Source organism: Orycteropus afer, unplaced genomic scaffold (genome assembly GCF_000298275.1).
Source record: "Orycteropus afer afer isolate SDZICR_OR568_19922 unplaced genomic scaffold, OryAfe1.0 scaffold00002, whole genome shotgun sequence".
In the NCBI taxonomy this organism is placed as follows: domain Eukaryota; kingdom Metazoa; phylum Chordata; class Mammalia; order Tubulidentata; family Orycteropodidae; genus Orycteropus; species Orycteropus afer.
Window position 1 is genome coordinate 10,964,437 of NW_006921589.1, and position 23,168 is coordinate 10,987,604.

General features: G+C 50.8%; 1 protein-coding gene across 1 annotated transcript in view; it reads left to right on the plus strand.

The window, feature by feature from the left end:
* CFAP65 (cilia and flagella associated protein 65) overlaps window positions 1–23,168 on the plus strand; it is a 50,150-nt gene that overhangs the window by 8,896 nt on the left and 18,086 nt on the right. The window contains exons 2-19 of the mRNA XM_007935712.1: window positions 2,383–2,521; window positions 4,692–4,879; window positions 9,307–9,409; window positions 9,884–10,050; window positions 10,223–10,422; window positions 10,675–10,820; window positions 11,500–11,722; window positions 12,513–12,778; window positions 13,658–13,847; window positions 14,074–14,444; window positions 16,189–16,326; window positions 17,705–17,950; window positions 18,477–18,701; window positions 19,543–19,701; window positions 19,879–20,029; window positions 20,443–20,571; window positions 22,465–22,678; window positions 22,998–23,126. Of these exons, the coding sequence (XP_007933903.1) occupies window positions 2,383–2,521; window positions 4,692–4,879; window positions 9,307–9,409; window positions 9,884–10,050; window positions 10,223–10,422; window positions 10,675–10,820; window positions 11,500–11,722; window positions 12,513–12,778; window positions 13,658–13,847; window positions 14,074–14,444; window positions 16,189–16,326; window positions 17,705–17,950; window positions 18,477–18,701; window positions 19,543–19,701; window positions 19,879–20,029; window positions 20,443–20,571; window positions 22,465–22,678; window positions 22,998–23,126 (3,384 nt within the window). The remainder of the gene's footprint in view (window positions 1–2,382; window positions 2,522–4,691; window positions 4,880–9,306; window positions 9,410–9,883; window positions 10,051–10,222; window positions 10,423–10,674; window positions 10,821–11,499; window positions 11,723–12,512; window positions 12,779–13,657; window positions 13,848–14,073; window positions 14,445–16,188; window positions 16,327–17,704; window positions 17,951–18,476; window positions 18,702–19,542; window positions 19,702–19,878; window positions 20,030–20,442; window positions 20,572–22,464; window positions 22,679–22,997; window positions 23,127–23,168) is intronic.

Sequence of the window (23,168 nt, forward strand, 5' to 3'; positions counted from 1 at the left end):
AAGTCATCTAGATTAGAAAATTGGATTTAAAAAAATCCTACTTGCCCAGTGTGTCCACAATGATTGCAGACGTGGTGGTCATTGGAAGAACAGTGCTGGCCAGGGTGGAAATTGTGATTGTTAGTGATAGTAGCATACGTTTGTCTAGTGGTCTTTCCAAATTCTCTACTTAATTCTAGCTACACACGTGTGAAGCAGTCAGGGTAAGTCCTTACTTTGCAGGTGAGGAGACTGAGGCTTGGGGCTATGGAGAGACTTGGCCATTTCAACAGAGGGAGCAGATGCTGAAACCCTGCTTTCCTTGTTCCGGGTTCAGTGCTCACTCCCCTAAGTCCTGTGACCTGGGATGGACCAGTTTTCTACCCTGTGGTCTCCCATTGCTTCTGTGCACTCTGTGGGGGTAGTTCCATATATTGACTGGAGACTTTTCAGAGCCCTGAGGCAGGAGCTGTCTGTATAAACCCCTAAAGTCAGAAACAGTAATGAGACAGGGCAGGACTTGAGGGCCTTCCAGTGGCAAAATCCACATTCTGCCTTTCTCCCCAGCCTGCGTTTCTTTATTCCACCTGAATGGCCACTTCCCAGTAGAAGGTGGGGTCCTTGATTGTCTTGTCCAGTACCTACTGCATTTTAGGCATTCAGTCAATGCTTTGTGATAGTCACCTCCAATAGGGGGTTTTGGGGACATTGACAACCAGGAAAAATTCTGCAGAATCTCTTGCTCTGGATAGAGGGTGGTGAGGGGGTGGGAGAGTCTCTGATGGAAGTGTGTAAATTACTAAAAGGTGACCATGAAATTGTTTACATGTATATTCTTTCCCACTACTCAGTATCCTGGTATGGCAGTCTGAGTATGTCATAAGAAGGAGCTGAATCCCAAACTTGAAACGAGATCATTTTAGGCTAAAAAAGGGCAGTTCACATCTAATCATAAACTGTTGTCAGGACTAAAATACATAAGGAGGCTTTGCGACTTTGACTGGCAGATGATACGTTCTCTGGAAATGTCAGTGGAAGTTGTTGCTGTTTTTGAGATTGTTATTCCAAGAGTTGGGAAAAGATACTGAGTAGCCTGAAAAATATACCTGTGTTCAAAAAAGGTATTAGATTGATGTTTCTAATTTAGTACCCACTAGAAACGTGTCACCTGAGCTCTTCAATCTTTGAAGAAAGATCTTTGAAGAAGATGGTTGGCCAAATTGAGATGTGCTGTAAGTATAAAATACACACCAGATTTTAAAGACTTAGTCCAAAACAAGAGAATTCAAAATATCTCATTGATAGTTTTTATATCTGTTACATGTTGAGATGATAGTATTTTGGATCTATTAGGTTCAATAAAGTATACTATTGCAATTAATTTTACCTGTTTCTTTTTACTAGAAAATTTAGGATTGCCATATGGGGCTTGCATTATATTTTTTGGGGGGGCAGTGTTCTGTTTTGTGGTTTCATGAATGATGGCCCCACATAGAACTCAAAGAGAAATTACAGCCGAACTTTTCAAGGTGGATCATTGTAGAAGTCTGCAAACCACTTGCACGTGTTCCTGAGCAGGGTTGGCCATACTTCGAGTGTCTGAGTGTGAAAATTTGTGTCTTTTGATGTAGATGTGTATGATAAAGGAAGCCAGCTGAGGAAGAGGGGGTTTGTTGTCTCCTAGTGCAGGGCCAAACGCCCTTTTAAGCATGTGGTGAAAACTGTGGACACTCTCTCTGGAAAAGAGCACACACACAACATTTTGCATGTAATTTTCAGCTGCAGCCCATCCATGCCCCACTAGGGTTAAGCACCTTGAGAGATTGGTTCATCTGTTCTTTGGTTGAGTGACTCATTTCAGTAGATCTTTACTTGGATCCTAGGTTACAGGTTGTGCACTGCTGGAAAAAAACCTAGAAGGGCAAGAAGTCCATTTGTCTTTCCTTTGCTCCTTATTTCACAGGAGGCAAGACACACTCAGCAGAAACAAGTGGAGAGTAGAAGCCATAAACATAACACACACGTTTCAGTAATACTCTCTGTGTGCTTGCTGAATAATGCCAACTGTGGCTGTATCCATAGAGGGATGTGGTTGGGGGGGCTTTCTCCCAAGCCCCACTTCCAAGTACCTTTCCCGAGTGATGATTTCCAGGTTTCCAAGCAAAGCTCTGGATCTTGTGTTCAGTCTCATCCTTCACAGTGTCACATCATACTTGTTGCCATGGCTGGCAGCAGGCTGTCTCCTCCATGATAATGATGACCCCAATGAGTCTACTCCCTGATCTCTCATGTGTCTTGTCCTTCTTATCTCCACTCTGGTCTCTTCCCAGCTCCAAGCTTGGGCCAGGATCTGTCAGGAACTCCTAAGTTTACCAGAATGCTCCCCTTGAACCTGTGTTTCAGGCATCTGGTGTTCAGGGACAGCAGGAACTTCACCATGAACTCCACAACGTGCCTGAGTGCCAGCACAATGGCCACCACCACCATCAATGGCAGCAGTGCGGTCATGAGTCCTTGCAGCAGTGGCAACGTCAACACCCATGTGAGGACATGTCCAGGGTGGGTGGAGCAGGGTACAACAGGCACAAGGTAGAGACATGGGTATCAGTGATGCTGGGAATCCGAGAGGACTTGACTCTCCTGTGTAAGCCCAGTACTACACCCTGCATAGATTAAGCACTAAATAGACTGGAATGGCAGTAGCAGTAAGGAACACAGTGAGAACACCTGGTGTGGGGGAGAGGAACTCTAGAGAGGAATGAGTCAGGGGCTGGTGGGTAGCCAGTACTTCTTTTTTTCCTCAGAAAGTTCTTCTGGTCTTGACCTCTGGAGGAATTTTTAGAGCTGTTATTTACTTTGTGTAACGGTGGTTCTATGTGACAGTGCAGATGTGGGGTGGTGTATAGGTTGACTACAAGGTATGACTTCATGTTTGGTGTTATATGTGGGTTTTGGGTGCCTCGGTAGATTGATGGTGGTTATACTGGCCTCCCTGTAGACTGGGGACCATATTTTGGAAGCCATTTCATCCTTCCATGTGTGCCATTCCAGGACTGTTTGATCTCAGATCTACTCTTTGTCCTTCCCTGGCTGTGCTCTGAGCTGGCAGGAGAGTGGAAAGTGGGAAGAAGAGAGAAGCCATGGTAGTTCTCTTCCTCCATGACTGCTTTGGGCAGTGCGTCCATGGAGGCCACACCTCCTCCATGGCTCCAGCTCCCACCAGACAGGTCTCTGGGCTTTAGAAACCCCACCTCTTCCCTTTACCTCTCTGATCTAGGTGTGGTAGCAGCTTCTGATGTTGTTAACTCCTGGGGTTACTTCACTAGCCCCTGGTTGTGAAAATAATTCCCTGGGTTAAATTCCCTACTTTGAGCATCTACAGTGGCTCTGTTCTCTTGGTTGGACCCTGACTGATGCACCAACTAAGTGTTGTGTTTTTAAGATTTTTTAAATTGTGGTAAAAATATATACAACAAAACCTTCACCAGTTCAACAATTTCCACGTGTACAATTTAGTGACACTGATATTTTTCATGTTGTGCAACCTTTAGAGATCTCTTTTTCAAAATTATCCCACCACTATTAACATAAGCTTAGTGCCCCTAAGAAGAAGAGTTCCCTCCCACACCATAACCATGAAGAATCTCTGCTTTCGGTATTTGCTTATTTCACGTAAGTGAGATTATAGAGTTTTTGTCCTTTCACAATAGACATATTTCTCTCAGTGTAAAGTTTTCTGAGTTTATCCATGTGCACCAACTAAGTTTGTAATAAATTACCTCTTGTCCACCATGTCATCTTTCCTCCATGGGTAAACACAGAAAGAGAACACTATGTTGGCCACTCATGCTCTTTGTAAATATGAAAACTGAGAATGTAAGCTCCAAGAGAGAAGGATTTGTCAGTCTTGTTCATCATTGTAGTCCCAGCACTAGCATACTATCTGGTACATAAGCGGTCAACAAATTTGTCCAACAAGTGAATACATACTTATATGATATAACAATATAAAAGCAATAACTGGTCAAGGGGAAAATATAATGACAATGAGTTGAACATTCACAGTGATGACAGTGGTAAGCACCTGCTTCAGTCCTCTCACCAGGTTTTTTTTTTCCCTACACTTCACCCTCCTCAGATAGAGAGGGGTTATGGATCAGCCTATGAAACAATCTTTCGTTACAGACAGGGACAGCCCCAGAAGACAGGGGCTGGAGTGGGGCTGGGTCCCAGGCAAATTGGCTTCTCCCTCTCTTCCACCAGGCAGTTGAGGGAGGGGACAGGGAATGGTGGATCACCCCTCAGGTCAGGAAGAGTGCCTGGCAGAGATTGCTCCAGCTAGGAGAGGCTCTGCAAAGGAGGGATAGGATGGGGAGGAAGGGGAGGAGGAGAGAGCCCTTGAGGGAGAAGGGTACATGGAGGACGGAAGAGGCAGCCAAGTCTGTATATGTATGCTGGGTGAAATTGCTGGATGGCGTGGCCTAGGGAAGGGAATTTAGTTGGAGAAACATACTAGTGACTGTGGAATAAATAATATCTGACCCCAAAGCCTGTATATTCCTCACTTTCTCTCTTTAGACCATCCCCCAGGGGCAGAGGGTGGTGTAATCCTTTACCCTTTGAAGAGAAAGATCTTTGCCAGTTCTCTGGGTCTTTGAATCCTATACCAAAAATGTGTCCTTTCCTCTCTCCCTTCTCCCTGACAACTGAAGCAACCTTCCAGGACCAAGAAAGCACAGATGTGCTTCTCAACGAAGCAGAACAAAGTGAGGAGAAGAGTCATCTGGGGTATCGAGGTTGTGGAGGAGCTGCGCTGGAAGGGCTGGGAGCTGGGGAAGGAGATGACCAAGAACCTGGTGCTGAAAAACCTATCCATGAAAATCCAGAAGATTAAGTACAGGTACCAGGATGGGGGTGGGGGGTGTCAGGGACCCAGTTCCTAAGCCCTCAAGCTTTCAAACCTCACACTTTTAAAATATCATATAAAATCAGAAGCCTGTATAAAACTCTTTTTTAGAAGAGTGTGCAGTTTGAAGAACTATAGGGAATTATAGGAAGTAGAACCCATGTGACCAGATTAAAGAATAAATTAATAACAGTGTCTTGAAGCTCACTCTTCCCTATTACATGCAGCCACCAGGTCAGCCCATGTTGTTGAGGGCTTTCCCCTCTTTCATTGACCCTCCACTTTACTAAACATGACATCCTTCTCCAGAGAATGGTCCCTTCTGATAACATGACCAAACAAGGTAAGAAGAAGTCTGGCCATTCTCACTTCCAAGGAGCATTCAGGCTGCACTTCTTCCAGGACAGATTTGTTAGTTCTTTTAGCAGTCCCTGGTACTTTCAGCATTCTTTGCCAACACTACAACTCAAAGCATCAACTCTTCTTCAGTCTTCCTTATTCATTGTCCAGCTCTCACATGCATATGAGGCAATTGAAAACACCATGGCTTGGGTTAGGTGCATCTTAGTCTTCAAGGAGATATCTTTGCTCTTCAGCACCTGAAAGAGGTCTTTGGCAGCCGATTTTCCCAGTGCAATATGTTGTCTGATGTCCTGACTGCTGCTTCCATTGGCATTGATTGTAGAACCAAGTAATATGAAGTATTTGACAACTTCAATCTTTTCTCCATCCATCGTGATACTGCTTATTGGTCCAGTTGTGAAGATTTTCATTTTCTTTATATTGAAGTGTAATCCACACTTCAGACTGTAGTCTTTAATCTTCATCAGTAAGTGCTCCAAGTCATCCTTACTTTCAGCAAAGCAAAGTTGTGTCATCTGCATATCTCAGGTTGTTAATGAGTCTTCCTCCAATCCTGATGCCACGTTCTTCCTCATAGAGTCCAGCTACTCGGTTTATTGGCTCAGCATACAGATTAAATAAGGATGGTGAAAGGATACAACCCTGGCACAGTCTCAAGATTACCAAACAACATGGCAGGTCACTAGTTCAATTCCAGAGACAGTCCCAAGATTGGCAGGAAACATGGCAGGCTACTGAGTGAAGACTTGGCTACATACAGGGTCCAGGTGTGCCAAAAAGCTCTAGAGACCTTTTTCAATGCTTCTTCTTACATACTGGAACCACACCACATCCCTAAGGCAGCTACTCAGCTGTTCCAGTAGATTCCACCATGGAGCTGATTATCAGTCTCATCATGCATTAAAAAAAAAGAAAGGAAGAACGAAATCTTTCTCTATGCCCAGCCTCTCAAAACCAAGCCCAGCCAAGCTGACATACAATTTAACTACCACATATATGAAATTGATTTTTGTGAATCATTTGAAGTGGAGATATAGTGACTTTTTTTTTTTTTTTTTGTCAACTGAATGCTTAATTGTCCCACCACTATTTATTGGGAAGTTCGTCCTTCCCCTGGCGATTTCCCTCCCTGCCATGTATCAAGTGTCCGTACATGTATGGATCCATTTCTGGACTCTGTTTCCTTGATCTATTCGTCTATTCCTGGGCCAGTACCACCGTGCATTAATTAGGAAAGCTCATAGTAGTTTTCAATAGCTGGTAGTTCAAGTTCTCTAACTTTGTACTCCTTTAATATCATCTTGGCTATCCTTGATCCTTTGTTCTCCCATATAAACCCCCAAATCAACTTATCTCTCTCTCTCTCTCTCTCTCTCTCACACACACACACACACACACTTCGAGGTTTGATTGGGACATAGTTAAATCTATAGGTTAATTATCAATTGGGGGAGACTCTATTCCATTACAATATTGAGTCTTGCAATTCATGAACGTGGGGTGTCTCTATAATTAAGTCTTTTTCCATGTTTCTCAATAAAATGTTTTCTCCATAGATGTCTTATACATCTATAGTTAGATTTATTCTTAAGTATTTTATAGTTTTTTATGACATTGTACATTGTTGTTGTTGTTGTTGTTTTGTGCCCTCGAGTCGGCCCCACCCAACTCATAGCGACCCCTCCTTGGGTTTCCGAGGCAGTACCACTACGGAAGTAGGATTGCCCAACCTTCCTTCCGAGGAGTGGCTGGTGGGTTTGAACCGCCAGCCGTCTGGTTAGCAGGCAAGCGTCTTAGCCCCTATTATACCAGAGTCTCTTTTAAAATTGTTTCCATTTCCTGTTTGTTGCTGGTTTTTAGAAAGTCACTTGTTTTTATATGGATTTTATATATTCAGTAAACCCTCTTATTCATTCTTATAATTTATCTGTTGACCCTCTTTTTTTTTTTTTCCATGTGTACACTGATATTTTCTATGGGAACATGGCATTTTTCTTTCTCCTCTCCAGTCCTTATACCTGTTCTTGGCTCACTGCAATTACTTTCCTTGAGTAGGAAAGTGGTGAACAGAAGTGAGTTATAGAAGTCATTTTGTTTTGTCCACACTCTCAAAGTGGGAAATACCAACATTTCCTTAAATTATGTTTCTGCTAGCTTTTTTAAATGGAGATTTTATTTATCAAGTGAAGGAAATTCCTTCTATTCCTAGTTTGCTGAGAATTTTTCTCATAAGTAGAGGCTGGCACTTAATTTTCTTTATCTATTGGGATGATAGTTTGATTTTCTCTTTAAATTTGTTAATATAGTAGAGTATATTAATTAACTTCTGTGCTAAACCAGCCAGGTATTCCTGGAATAAACCCAACTTGGTCATTACTGAGTATCCTTTCTGTATATAACTAAATTCTTTTTGCTAATATTTTGTTTCCAAATGAGACTGATTGGTAATTTGCCAATGAAGGTAGCAATGTTATCATGGTTTAATAGAATAAGTTGGAGAGTAGTCCACATATGATTTGGGAGAGTTTAGCCCTGGTGGCATAGTGGGTAACGCATTTGGCTGCTAGCCAGAATATTGGTGGTTCAAATCCACCAGCTGCTCCACAGGAGGAAGATGAGGCAATCTACTTCCGTAAAAATTTACAGCTTTGGAAACAATCGACTCTATGACAGTGGTTTTTTTTTTTTTTTTTTTTAAGAATGTAAGACTGGAACTTATTTTCCTCAGATGCCTGGTAGGACTTGCAATGAAGCCATCTGGCACTGCATTTTCTTTGTGGGAAGTTTTTTTTTTTTTTTTTTTTAATGATCTATTCAGTTTCTTGATGAATTTAGATAGAGTAGCCATCAAAGTTAAAGAATCAATGGTGACACCATGGTTAAGCAAAAGTTATTGGTTCGAACCTGCCCCCCAGCAGCTCTGCAAAAGAAAAGACCAGGTGACCTGCTCTCGTCAAGGTCACAACCTAGAAAACCCTACACAGCAGTTCTGCAATGTCCCATAGGGTCGCTAGGAGTGGGAATTGACACAGCGGCACACAACAACAAACGACAACAGCCATCAAACTTATTGCATAATTTTTGAGTCAGTCTTGAATTACATTTTCCTGGGAATATGATTATTTCATTGAAACATTAACATTTATTGATACGGAGCTATGAAAAATATCCTCTTATTATCCACATTTTAAAGTCTGAAGTATCTTGAGTTGTGGCCCCCCCGGGACTCTGCAGCTCTGCTGAGGTCTGTGCTTGGAAAGGCGTCCCCAGCACCTCCCCTCCCAGCCTGGGTTTCCTCCAGCTAAGTGGTCAGGGATCTTGTTAAATCAAGGCAGCCCTTCCCCATCCCTCTCCCCACTGAGCACCAGGCTGAGCAGACCGACAAATGCTGCTGCTGTGCCCTTGTCCAATGCCCTGACATCCTGGAGTGAGGTCTGAGGGAAAAGCAAGGGCCAGAGGGGGCCCAGTGAGTCCTGACAGTGCAATGGTTAAGCGTTCATCTGCTAATCGAAAGGCTGGTAGTTCAGACCCACCCAGTGGCTCCTTGAGAGAAATCCCTGGCAATCTGCTTCCTTAAAGATTACAGCAAAAGAAACCTTATGGGGCAGCTCTACTCTATCACCTGGGGCCACTGTGGGTCAGTCGAAACAATGACCCTCAACAACAAAGCAATAGAGGGGCCCAGTGAAGGAGGGAGACAGGTCCCCTGAGACAGACCCCTATGACTCCTCCTCCATGGAGTCATCGACTGTTCCTCTGTGGGCTCAAGGACTCATACCCTGACAGCTGTTGTTGTTGTTGTTGTTATGTGCCATCGAGTTGCATCCGACTCATAGTGACTCCTCCTTGGGTTTCCAAGGCAGTATCACTATGGAAGTAGATTGCCCAACCTTCCTTCCGAGGAGTGGCTGGTGGGTTTGAACCGCCAGCCTTCTGGTTAGCAGTCAAGTGCCTTAAGCACTACACCACCAGAGCTCCTCTAGGATCTCCCTTAATCTTCTTCCCCCTGGTTTCCTCAGCCCTGCTCCTGAACTTCCTCTCCCCTGGTTCTCCTGCAGGCCTCCCACGACAAAGTTCTTCTTCACGGTTATCCCTCAGCCCATCTTACTGAGTCCGGGCATCACCTTCACTCTTCCCATCTTCTTCAGGCCTATGGAGGAGGTAAGGTCCATCACAGCGAGAAGACGGTGGGGAGGGACATGGGAACTGTAATCTCAGAATAAGAGGCCAGGCAGAACAGCAGGCTTTTTAAGTGGCACCTCCACTACTCACTCACTGTGCTGCCACAGCAAACCCCAGCTTGGGAAACTGGGAGAGGGGCGCAGACCTTAATCTCACTGGAGAGAGGGACATCTGCTGAATATTGGGAAGACGGGTAAAGGCTGTGATCCTGTCCTGGCCACCCTAGATGCCTTGGCCTCTTCCTGTTCCCCAAAACTTCCCCTGACATACTTCATTACCCACAATGAAAGCCCCTGACATCTCTGAAACCAAGACAGTGTTGGAGACCGAGAATAGGTGCCACCTAGTGCAGCCCTTAGTCATCGTGTTGGGGGTGGCTGAGGGCTGGGGGAGGCTGCATGTTCCCTGATCGGTGCCCGACCCTGCCCTCCTTCCCTTCCCCCGATGCTGCAGAAGGAGTACAAGGACCAGCTGTGGTTTGAGAAAGCAGAAGGGACGTTCTGTGTGGACCTGAGGGCCGTGCTGCCTCGCCACAAGCTGAGCTGCCCGCTGTCCCTGCAGTTGCCCATGTGCACTGTGGGGGACATGGCTGAGGCCTGGTTCTGCCTGGACAACGTGGGGTGAGCGGAGAGGCTGAGCCTCACTCTTCCTCACAGTGGCGGGGGTGCCTGGGAGCAGGAGGGACCAGCTTATCCTGGATGGGGAGGTTTGGAGGGTGGGCTGCCAGCCTCTCCAGCTTTAGAAAGCAGGGTAGTACCAGAAGGAGCCCAGGAGCTCTCTCCCCTCCCCCAGGGACCTGCCCACCTTCTTCACCTGGGAGCTGCCCAGCCCCTTCCAGATCCTGCCCACCACGGGGCTGCTGGAGCCAGGCCAGGTCTGCCGGGTCAAGGTGACCTTCCAGCCACTTACGGCCGTCGTCCATGAGGTGCAGGCCACGTGCTGGTATGGGGACAGCAGTAAGCAGAAGATCGGCATCCAGCTGCAGGCTGTGGGTGAGGCTGCACCCTCCCCGGGCCCTGATCCCTGGATCTCATAGCTTCAGTGAGCCCCCCACCTCCTGACCTGGCCCCCAGGGTTCTTCTCCCAGCCCAGCCTCCTGCCCTCTCCTCAGCCCTGCCCACTTTGCCTGCCTTGGGGTTGCAGACTGATTTTTCCCTGGGGACATTTGCCCTCTTAGAGGGGCTGCCCAGCTGGGGTCACAAGGCCCTGGCAGGTCCCCTCCAGAGTCCCTGTCTTGGCCCTAGCCAAGTGTGCCCAGCTGCTGGTGAGCATAAGGCAGAAGCGGCCCGAGGACCAGGACACCGAGGGCTGCCAGAAGGTGCTGCACTTTGGCTCTGTTGCTGTAGGCTGCATTGCTGAGCGGCAGATCAAGCTGTATAATCCATCAGTGGTATGTGCCCTGATCCAGGGACCGCAAGGCTGGGTACTCCTAAATCCTATCCCTTTCCAGAGCGCCCCCCTTCCTCCCTAGACCTTCAGCCCCAGGCCTCCTGTACTCCCTGTTCTATGAACGCCCCTCTCCTCTCAGCTGGGGGCTGGGCTGGAGTATCACCTGAACTGCAGATAACCCCAAGAGCATCTCAAGAGGACTACCACTGGCCTTTATGGGGGCCTTCGTGATAACAGGAAAAAGGTGCCCCTCTGGGTGGTCAAGGTCTCTGAGTGGTGCTAACAGCTTATGCACAGCTACTGACCGAAAGATTGGCAGTTTGACCCTACCCAGTGGCACCATAAAAGAAGGGTCAGGCAATTTGGTTCACAGATGACGGCCGAGAAACCCCTGTGGCATTCAGTTCTACTCTGCAGCACATAGGGTTGCCGTGAGTCAGAATTGACCCCACAGGCAATGGTTTTGAGTTTTTTGGTTTCTAGGCGGTGCCAGGGCAGGGCACGTCGCTTGCCCCTTCCTTCCCATAGGTGGCGGTAGCTTTCCCACACGGTCATGGCTTGACAAGGGAGCTCAGGCTGGACACCAGCTACCTGTATCCCCTTGGCCGGGCTCCTCAGTCTGATCCATAGACTGTCTTCACACTGGGACCTGACTTTCCTTGCCCCACCTGGCCTCACAGGTGAACGCCCCCTTCAGGATTGAAGTGGCCCCAGACATGCTGGTCAAAGACCAGGCCTTCTCGTGCCACACAGCCCTTGGCATCATGCGCCCAGGAGAGAGGAAATGCGTGTCTGTGTTCTTCCACCCCGAGACCCTGGACGTCAGAACTGTGGACTACATCTCCATCATGCCCTCTGGCTGTGCCTCCCAAACCCTGCTCAAAGTGGTTGGTTTCTGTACAGGTACTAGCTTCCCCAGGATGCTGCACTCCTTGGGAACAGGAGCAGCCCACCCTTCTTGTTGCTGTTGTTCAGGGCTGCTGAGTTGGCTTTGGCTGCCAGCAACCCTGTGTACAACAGAAGGAAACACTGCCCGGTCCCGCACCATCATTGCAGTTCTTACTGTGCTTGAACCCATTGTTGCAGCCACTGTGTCAGTCCATCTCATTGAGGGTCTTCCCCTGTTTTGCTGACCCTCCACTTTACCAAGCATGACATCCTTCTCCAGGGACTGGTCCCTTCTGACAACACGACCAAAGTAGGTGAGATGAGGTCCGGCCGTTCTCGCTTCTAGGGAGCGCTCTGGCTGTACTTCCTCCAGGATGGATTTATTCATTCTTCTGGCGGTCCATGGTGCTTTCAATATTCTTCGCCAACACCACAATTCAAAGGAATCAATTATTTTTTGGCCTCCCATAATCATTGGCCAGCTTTCACCCACTCTTAAGATTGTGAAATCCACTGGCGTGCCAACCCCACCCCCAGGCTTGTAAGAGCCAGTTGCCTCCTTGCTCCACAGTCTCGGTGTCTGCTGCCCCCTGGTGGGCTCTATGAGGAATCACTGTGGACCTCTGAGATTCTGATGCTGCCATCCCCTCTGGTCATGCTAGCGTTTGGCTACAGCGGTTGGGGCTCTGGCCTTCCCAACCTGGCCTTCTGTCTCCAGCAGGGGCCCTTTCTGAGACATCACTGGGGACACCCCAGCTCTATGCAGGTGGCAGAGCCACTCATAGGCCCCTGTCTCCCATGCCAGGTCCAGCTGTGTCCCTGCAGTACAACTGCATCAACTTCAGCTGGATCAGCCTCGGGATGCATGCTGAGAAGTCCCTGTGGATTGAGAACAGGGCGAACTGCACGGCCTACTTCCAGTTTGCCATTGACTGCCAGGAGAGCGTCTTCAGCATCCAGCCCACCTTTGGGACCCTGGTGGGCAAGACCCGCATGACCCTGCACTGCACCTTTCAGCCCACTCACCCCATCATCTACTTCCGGAGGGTTGCCTGTCTCATCCATCACCAGGTGAGTAGTCAGGGAGGAGTGGAGCCAAGGGAGAAGGGGTTCCCCTGGGGAAGAACCATGTATAGGGCAGTGGAAGTACCAGTCTGAGGCCAGTGAGGAAGACAAGGCTTGGTGCCCATCTAAACTTCTGGGGCTGTCTGCCTGGAGCATATCCTCCTCCAGGGGCCTATGAGGACTCACTCTGGGCAGGTGGGGATCTCAATCTTGTCTTGACTGCTCCTGGCCAGGGACACTTCTGCTGCTGCTGTTAGGCTGGGGAGAGGGAGGTTTGGGCCATATGCCACACAGCATGTGCCGGGCAGAGGGCCTTAAGGTGAGGACCCCAACCCAGGCCCCTGGGTACTGTTGTACAAGCTGTTCCCTGACCAGGGGGCCCAGCCAAGGGGGTGAATAGGGTGTGAAATCTAGCCCAAGTCCCACCCCTGAGCCATGTGCCCGAGCTCTGAGCTGCATCTGTCTACTCAGAGGAGAGGGTCTTTTCCTAGTTCATGGTTCATGAAGGTGTGCTATGGCTGGGCAGCCCCTGGGGTGGCAGGAAAGGACACAGAGCAGAGGGAGGGCCTGGTGAGATCTCTGTCCTGCTCTAGGGGAGGCCTGAGCTCGGTCTCTTGGCTGGCAGTAGGATGAGCAATAGAATGCCCGGATCAGAGGGGGAGAGCACGCTATGGCCCAGGGCGCTGAAGGGCTGGGTGCTGTTCTAGGTCCTGACCATCCCTGGCTCCCACCGTCTCCCCAACTGTTGGGATGCTCACTTGGCCTACCACCCTGTGACTTCTGCCCTGCTGCCCCTCATACTCTCTCCCCTTCTGTCCTCAGTTCTACCACCAGCACCCTCATTTCTCCCCGCCCCCCCATGTCCTGTCTCTCACGACATTGCAGGAGCCAGTGTTCCTGGACCTGATTGGAACCTGCCACTCAGACAATACCAAGCCGGCCATCCTGAGGCCCCAGCACCTCACTTGGTACCGCACACACCTGGCACGGGGCCTGACGTTCTACCCTCCTGACATCCTGGGCACCATGGTGAAGGAGAACAGGCTGGGGCAGGATAAGGATGGGGCCCTCATGATCAGCGAGGTATGTGCAGACCCCCCAGAGCCCCCTGGGGCAGGCTCCCTTCCCTCCCTACGTTCAGATCCCCTTCTCTAGCATCCCTAGGGTGGCCCTTGTCCCTGGAGTTCTGCAGTCACCATTAGCTGCTGGGGGAGATCTGTGTGAAGCCCTTTCAGCCTTTTCTAGAGAGGAGTGGGCAGAAGAGGGGCAGTAGTAGTGCGGATGGTGGGTGCACCCGTGTCTCCCCACGCAGGACTTGGAGGACAAGCCACCCCAGCAGTACCCTGCCATCCCTCCCATGACTGAGTACTTCTACAACGGCACCAACAACATGGCCATCTTCCCACCGCCTGTCAGCATGGAGCCCATCGAGGTGGACTTTGGTGCTTGTCCCAGGCCTGAGAACCCCAACCCTGTCCCCCTGTGCCTGATGAACCACACAAAGGGCAAGATCACCGTGGTCTGGATACGCAGGCCTCACTGTCCCTTCTGGGTGAGCCCAGTCACCTGCGATGTGCCCCCACTCAAGTCTACCGCCATGCGCCTGCACTTCCAGCCACTGCACCCCAACTGCCTATACTCAGTGGAGTTGGAAGCCTTTGCTATCTATAAGGTTTGCATGTGGAGGACAGCAGGTCTGTCCTGACCCCTGAATGTCGGGATGGGGTGGGGAGGTAGAGGGTGTTGCAAGGACCCAGTCTCTCCAACCCAGGCTTTTCTCGCTCCCCTTGCCTTCTTCCAGATGCATCGTTTTCTTTAGCCAAGGTGTTTCCAGGCCCACCTGACTATGTCTAGTTTATGTGTGCCCTCCCACCCTCTCCAAATGGAGAACTCAGCTGCCATCAAATTTGGCTCCCTGGGGCTTCCAGCTAGCTTATCCTCCAATCCCTGAGATAGGAACAGTGGTCCCTCCAAAGGAGCTGTGGCTGCCATGGGCAAGAGCCAGGGCCTGGCGAACAGTGTTATGAAGGGGCTCCTAGTAGGTGCACAGGCTGCCTCCAGCCCAGCAAGTCCCCTTACTCTAAGATGCATCTCTGCCCCTCTCCCACCTCACCCCCAGTTGTTGTTGTATGCCATCCCGATATATGACAGAGTAGAATTACCCCATAGAGTTTTCCAGGCTGTAATTTTATGATCCTGAGGTCTTTTCTCCCACAGAGCTGCTGGTGGGTTGGAATTGCCAGCCTTTCAGTTAGCAGCCGAGTGCTTAACCGTTGTACCATCAAGGCTCCTTTATCCCCAGTTAGTCCTGCCCTTTCTCTTCCTTCTTGGGTCTGCCCACCTGCTGTTGCTCTTTGCCAGTGGCAGAGGTGGGGTACTCAGGAAGAGAGTCAAGCAGAAGCCTGCAGTCAAGATCAAGAGTTATTTACCAGCTGTGTGACGCTGGGCAAAATGCTCAGTGTCTGTGAGCCCTGGTCTTTCCATCTGTAAACATGAGGTCATAACCAAAATTTTGAGGGTGCTTCAAAGCCTCCTTTTATTGCCTCCATTCTAACATCTTAGTAGCTGCAGGTGTGTAGGCATAAGGCTTGGGGACACCTGGGCTTGGAGGCTGAGCATGTCAGATTTTTAGGTTAAGGACCTGTGCTATCCCATACAGCAGCCAGCAGCCACGTGTGGCTACTGAGCACCTGAAACACAGCTGGTCTGAACTGAGAGGTGTTATCAGTGTAAAATATACACTGGATTTTGAAGCCCTTGTGGTATAATGGGTAAAGCATTTGGCTGCTCCCAGAAGGTTGGTGGTTCAAACCCACCAGCTGTTCCACAGGAGGTATGAGGCAAATCTTATAAAGATTTACAGCCTTGGAAACCCAAGGGGGGTCTCTATGAGTCAGAATCGACTTGATGGCAGTGGGTTTGGTTTGTTTTAGTATGAAAAGAAGAATGCAAAATATCTCCTACCTAATTTTTACTAATGCTTACAGGCTAAAATAGATTTTTTTTTCCTCATCTATTGGGTTAAATAAGCACATTATTAAAATTAATTTCACATGTTTTACCGTGGCTGCTGGAAGGTTTACAATGACGTTGGTGGCTGGCACCATGGCCTGCATTATATTTCTGTTGGACAGTGCTTCGGACTCATTCCTAATGAATGAGTGCTGCTTTCACATCCGCATTTCTTTCCCAGCCCCACCCTCCTCCCAGGACGGTAGCTAGCTTTAGAGTGTTTGCTGAGTGCCCGGAGCAGGGCCTGGCCGGCGGATGATGGCTGTGTTAGGGCTGTTGTTCAGGCCATCTTTCCTGGGAAAGCTCTCCTGCCTGTGCAGGACTCCTGCAGAATGGGGGCAGGGCGGGTACCCCCAGGGCTGAGCCCAGGACTCTGAGTTTTCTCCATGGCTCCGGCCCTCCAGGTCCTGCTGAACTACAGTAACATTGAGGAAGACTGCACGGTGTGCCCGTCCTGGTGCCTGACGCTGCGGGCGCGAGGTCATAGCTACTCTGCTGCTTTCGAGCACCACATCCCCCAGTACTCCCTGGATGCCCCCAAGGTGAGTGTGGCCTCTGCAGCAGGGGGAGATGGGGCCAGGGAACCCCACTTCCACCTTGGCCTGCAAACTAAGCCCCTTCTCTTGCTGGCCTTAGAAACACATTCCCACGTGGTCCCTGGCCATCCCTGTCGCCCTAGGCCAGCCCTTGGGCTCTGGGCCAGCCAAAGATTGTTTTCTAGGACAGACCCTGGGGCTGGGAGAGGACACGGAGGGCCTAGCAGTCTAGGAGCTGGGCAGCTGGTTCTGTCCTGCTCCCTCTGAAATGTTCCTCTGATCTAGCACTTTCATTAGTCTATGCCATTTACTGAGCACCTCGTACCCCAGGCCCCGTACCAGGGCCTAGGGAGATGACATCCACACCGTGAGCCCTGCCCCTGGGAGCACCCAGCCCTATGGGGAGACAGTACCAGTCCTTGGCTTAGGTCCATTCCTCAGGAAGTCATAACTCCCAGGCCTCTCCCAAGTGTCTCTGGAGGCCCCATCTGACCTGAGAGGCAGGATAACATAGGGCTTAAAAGTACAGACCACACTCGCAGCCCAAAGCAGCTGGATGCCAATTGTGGTTTCACTGTCCGTCCATGCATCCTCTCAGTTCCCTTCAGCGGTGTCTCTTTTCCTCACAGTCCTCACTACCCTCATGCTTCACTATGTTGGAAAGCTGCTTGAAGGTGACAATGCTCCCCCCACCATCTATAATTCTGACTTGAAATCCCAAACCTACACCGCCCACGAGGCTTGCCCCCACCCCGACTTCGATTTCCCACAAGATCTCCTGGCTGAGTCCTCCACGCTCTTCAGGGCCTTGAGATAGAGTCTGGGCTGTGTGGCTCCCAGTTCAATGGGAACTCTAGTCACAGAGTACAAACTTGTACTTTGTGGCCTGTTCAGTTCTAGCCAAGTGCTGGTCTACCCATCATGCTTAAAGTAAGCATTTGGGAGCAGGGATTGCTGGAGGTTGCCCTTCTCTGAGTGGGGTTCCTCTCAGCTACCTCCATCAGAATCATCTATAAGGGGTTATTTATCCCAGAGCTTCTGGACCAAGATCTCTACAAGTGGGTTTTCCAAAAGGTGATTAGAGTGTACCATAAAATGAAAGAATTTCTACTCCAACCTTGAGGAAGGGTCTTGGAGGAGTTTCCCAGGGCCTTGTTTCTGTGATAGCCCCCTCTCTTTGACTGAGGCTCTCTGGAAAACAGAATCATTTGTGGGTACCAGGCTGCAGCCTCCCTCAATTCCTTGCTCCCAGAGTGTTGAATGGGATGTAGAGAAGCATCTAGGATCTCCTTGGAGACAGCCCCACCCAGGTCCACAAACACTTCCTGAGAGGAGTAGAGATGTGAGCATGAGTCCCTCTCCACTCTTCTCGCCCACTCCCCAGCTATTTCCTGCCGTGTCTCCTGGGGAGCCCTCCTACCGCAGCCTCCTCCTGCTCAACAAAGGCTCTGTGCTGCTGACCTTCAGCCTGGCCCCCAAAAGCAGCTCAGACATCATCCTGCAACCCAGCTGTGGCCTTGTGGCCTCTGAGGCCCACCAGATCTTCTATATCTGTACCTACCCCAAGGGAAACTCCTGGAAGCAGCACCTTTTCTACCTGCAGTTCAACTCCTGCCCCCAGTATCTCAAGGTAGGGAGCTGTGTCCCTGGGAGTGGGCCTTTCTTTCCAAAGCCACATTCTACAGCTCTCTTCACAGGCTCCCCTAGAGGAGCCAAGGGGCCACCCCCCCATCCAGGAAGGGTACCCCTCAGCCACATCCAGGAACAGCTCTCCCATAGGTCAGAGCTCTGCCTGTCCACCTCATGGAACTTGGGCCCAGGAAAAGGGGTGCAGAGGTCCTCAATGGGAGGAGCTGGGGAAAACAAGTCTCAAAGCTACCGGTGGTAGAAGGGTGTTGAGACCGCTTGGACCAGGCCAAGGATAGGACCTGGGGCGCCCATGTCTGGCCCCATGAAGTGGCTGCTCTGTCCTCTCTCTGTCCCTGTATCTTTTTTCAGAACTACTCCCTGCATCAGTCGCTACCCACTCTACCTTCAACAGAAGCTGCCCATGCTCAGGAGGGTCTTCTGCTGCCCACTGTGGCTTCCTGGGTGCATGAGGGTGTCAGGGCTACAGGGTGAGGTCAGGACCCTAGCCCTCTTTCCTCTGGCCCCAGGAAGTGAGCATGCAGAGCCGTGAGGAAGCCCTGCAGCTGAAGCTGGAAGCCTGTAAGAGCATCTTCTTCAAGCCCACCTGGGTCGGCTACTCCTCCACCAGCCCCTTCACCTTGCACAACCCCTCGCGTCTGCCCCTGGAGTTTGAGTGGAGGGTCTCTGAGCAGCACCTCAAGGTGCTGGCTGTGCAGCCTGCCCGGGGGCTCATCCTGCCTAATGAGACCATTGTGAGTGGCCTCCCCCACTGCCAAGGGCTGGAGGAATGGGCGTGGACCATGGACCAGGCATAGTATGTGCACCCTCCCATTCAGTCCACAGTCACTGCCCCCCAGTCTTATGAATAGGCATTATTATTACCATCACCATCACCCCCATTTTACAAAGAAAAACCGAGACTTGGATAGAAAGAGTCATGTACTAAGATCCTAAAGTAGGAGGTGCAGAGCTGGAACTTGACCCTGGGCTTCTGACTCAGGGCCCCTGGGCACTTCCATTCTTGATCCATCATCCTCTAAGCTGTGAAGTCGGGGGGCAGATGGCTCAGAGAGCTGGGTTTGGAGCCAAGTGGTGGCTGTGTGCCATCCCAGAGGCTGCGATGGCAGTCTGAAGAGGGGCAGGAGTTGGGTCTCAAGATAGCAGACCCTGCCCCTAGCCTTATAGACTAGTTGGGGAGGCCAAACTTGGAACAAGAACCACTAGCACAAGGTGTCTGTAAGAGCCCCGGGAGCAGGCACTGGGGAGAGGAGAAGTGACACGGACTCTGAGTCAGCCTCGGAGAGTCTGTCCCAGCCCCAGCCCTCACCTGCTGTGTGACTTTGGGCAAGTTACTTCACTTCTTTGAATCTCCAGAGGCTCATCAGAAAACAAGGCATGAGAACCATAGCACTTACCTCATGGGGATGTCAGTTTGTGAGGCTTAGGGAGACAGCATAATATACGGTAAAGTGCCTGGCACAGGGTAAACCCTCAGAAAGGGGCTTGGTTCCCTGCAGTGGGAGGGCAGAGGGCCAGGAGCCTGGGGTAAACTTCCAGTAGACCCCCAGTCAAGGAGTACCTCTGTGACCCTAGATCTTGACATGGACCTTCAGCCCTTTGGAGGAGACCAAGTACCTGTTCCGAGTGGGGATGTGGGTCTGGGAAGCTGGCCTGCCTCTGAATACCAAGCCCCCTGCCACCGCCCCCTACATGCTACGGCTGGTGGGCATGGGCATCACCAGCAGCCTCTCTGTGAGTAGGAGGCCTGGCAGCGGGGGAGGAGGGTGGTGCTGGCAGAGCCAGGGCATAAGAGGGCATGGGGTGGGAACCAGATACCTGTGTCTGCCCTGCTCTGAGGCAGAGGTGGGAGAACCAGGCCGTGGGGCTGGGGAAGCCTCCCACCCCCGGCTGGCTGACTCTGGCCCCCAGGTGAAGGAACAGGAGCTGGACTTCGGGAGCGTGCTGGTGAACAGCAAGCAGTCCAGGTTTCTCGTGCTGCTGAACAACGGCAACTGTACCCTTTATTACCGCCTGTTCCTGGAGCAGCACAGCCCTGAGATCACCAGCAGTGACCCCCTCGGTACTCGGACCTGGGCTGCGGCTGGGGGCAGGAAAGGCAGGGTGGACACAGGTTAAGACTAGAGTTTGGGGTCAGGCAGGTCAGGGGTGAAGACCTGGGACTTCTGCTTCTCAGATGTGCCACACTAAGCAGGTGACTTTCCTTCCTGAGTGTCACCAGTGGCACCTATTTTACAGGCTATGAGGTGGAGGAAAGTGCTTAACAGGGTCCAGTGATGCTAAGAAGTGTGGTCCCTCTGTCTTGAGCTGGAGGAAGGACTGCTCCCCATGCCTGGCTCAGCACCTGTCTGCAGCCGGTTCTCTGCTGGCCTAGGGGAAGGTGTCGGGAGGAGTAGGAGGAGAGGCCAGGCCTCCCCTACAGTGAAGACCTCCTCTGCCCCTGCCCCTCCCCTGCCCTGGGCCATCCCTGAGCAGATCTGCAGCTGGAACAGACAGAGGGGAGCATGCCACCCCGGTCCCAGGACAGCATCGTCCTGATTGCCTGCCCCAAGCACCGGGCCCAGTACTCTTGGACCGTCAGCTACGTGCTCCTCTCCCAGAGAGGTACCTGGGCCACCTCACCTGGTGGAGGGAGACAGGGCCAAGGGAGAGCAGGAGGGAGAGGGGTGCAGTGTGAGGTGGAGTGGGGGGCTGCTGAGGGTTAAGACGAGCAGAGTGAGTGGAAGCATGTGAGGGTGTGGCTGTGTGGTGCACATGCCATGCACACCATGTCTGTGTGTGGGAGTGTTTGTGTGTGCCTGAGCAGTGGAGGGCTTCTGGTGAAGGGTTAGGACTGCCCTGCTAATTGGTGGTGTGATCTTAGAGGCATCTCCAGCCTCCCTGGGCCTCAGCCTCCCCTCTGGAAGGTGGTGGTGTTATGAGCCTGCCCCGTGGTTGTCGCTAGTCTGCCCTGCGCTGCCAGTGCAGCATGGAATGAGGGTGAAGGGTGTGGACACTGGAACCCGAGTGTCTGCGATTGGATCCTGGCTCCAGTAATCTTAGCGAGTTGTTTCACCTCTCTGTGCCTCAGTTTCCTTTTCTGTGAAATGACAGTAATAACAGTGCACAGGCAACAAAAAGGAATGAAGTATTGGCACATGCCACAACATACATGAACGCTGAAAACATTTGTTGTTGTTGTTGTTGTTAGGTGCCGTCGAGGCAGCTCCAACTCGTAACAACCTCATGTACAACTGATGAAACACTGCCTGGTCCTGTGCCAGCCTCACAATCCTTGCCAAACCTGGACCCATCGTTGCAGCCACTGTGTCAATCCATCTTGTTGAGGGCCTTCCCCTTTTTCACTGACCCTCCATTTGGCCAAGCATGATACCCTTCTCCAGGGAATGATCCCTTCTGACAATATGACCAAAGGAGGTGAGATGAAGTCTGGCCATTCTCATTTCCAAGGAGCATTCTGGCCAGACTTCTTCCACGACAGATTTCTTCTTCTTCTTTTTTTTCTATTGGCAGTCCATGGTACTTTCAGTATTCTTCGCCAACACCACAACTCAAAAACATCAACTCTTCTTTGGTCTTCCTTGTTCGTTGTCCAGCTCTCACATGCCTATGAGGTGATTGAAAATACACCATGGCTTGGGTTAGGCGCACCTTAGTCTTCAAAGAGATATCTTTGCTCTTCAGCACTTTAAAGAGGCCTTTTGAAACAGGTTTGCCCTGTGCAATATGTCATCTGATGTCTTGACTGAGTGTTAGGTGACTTGATGTCACTGAACAACAACAACAAATGTTTTCAGGGTTCGTGTATGTTGTGGCATGTGCCAATACTTCATTCCTTTCTGTTGCCTCTGCACTGTTATTACCGCCATTTCACAGAAAAGGAAACTGAGGCACAGAGAGGTGAAGCAACTTGCTAAGATTACTGGAGCCAGGATCCAATCGCAGACACTCGGGCTCCAGTGTCCACGTGGACCCTTCACCCTCATAACACCACCACCTTCCAGAGGGGAGGCTGAGGCCCAGGGAGGCTGGAGAGGTCTCTAGGATCACACCACCATTAGCAGGGTGGTCCTAACCCTTCACCAGAAGCCCTCCACTGCTCAGGCACACGCAGGCACAAACTGTTTCCATTGATGTTGATTGTGGGACCAAGTAATATGAAATCTTTGACAACCTCAATCTTTTCTCTGTTTATTGTGACCCTGCTTATTGGTCCAGTTGTGAGGATTTTTGTTTTCTTTATGTTGAGATGTAATCCATACTGCAGACTGAAGTCTTTAATCTTTCTCAGTAAGTGCTTCAAGTCATCCTCACTTTCAGCAAACAAAGTTGTATCATTAGCGTATCTCAGGTTGTTAGTGATTCTTCCTCGAATCCTGATGCCATGTTTTTCTTCATATAGTCCAGCAGATTGCTCAGGGGTCCAGCACCCTCAGCCAGTATGACATTGCTGGGGCTGGGAGACGAGCCACTCCTCTCTTCACATCCTCTCCCCAGATAACAAGCCTGGCGAGAAGCAGAAGCTGTGCCGGGTCTCCCTGGTGGCCGTGTACCCCCTACTCTCTATCCTGGATATCTGCGCCACGGGCAGCACTGAGGGCATCACCCGGAATCGCCTGTGGCACCTCTTCTCCCTGGATATGCTCAACAGTTACTTGGAGCGAGACCCAACCCCCGGGGAGCTCACCTACAAGGTGCCCACCCGGCACAGGTGAGCTGGGCGTAGGGAGAGTGGGGCTTATCTGAAGATGCTCTTCCTGCTTCCTGCCTGCACTCCCAGCTCCCCACCCTGTCCAGGCCATGGCTCCCCAACTCTTTGGAGAAGAGGGACCTCCAAATTCATGCCCATCCCTGAAGGACTTGGCTTGAGGTCTGCTGTGCTGGTCTACTCCAGCACCCCAAGTCCTGGACTCTCCAGTTCCCAACTTGCATGGGTGGGTGCTCAAGCCAGTAGGCCTGGAGGCCCCGGCCTGTCCCCGTTCCTGCTCACTGGCTGCCTCTGAGCCCATTTCTCTGCTTTGTTTAAACAGCATGAGCCACAGCCCCGCTATCTTCACCCCTTTGAAGCTGGACTTCAATTTTGGGGCTGCACCGCTTGAGGCTCCACCTTCTGTGGTGCTCCTGGCCCTGAAGAACAGTGGGGTGGTGCCCCTGGACTGGTATGGCTGCCTGAAGGGGGTGTGTGGGGCCAGGGAGGCAGG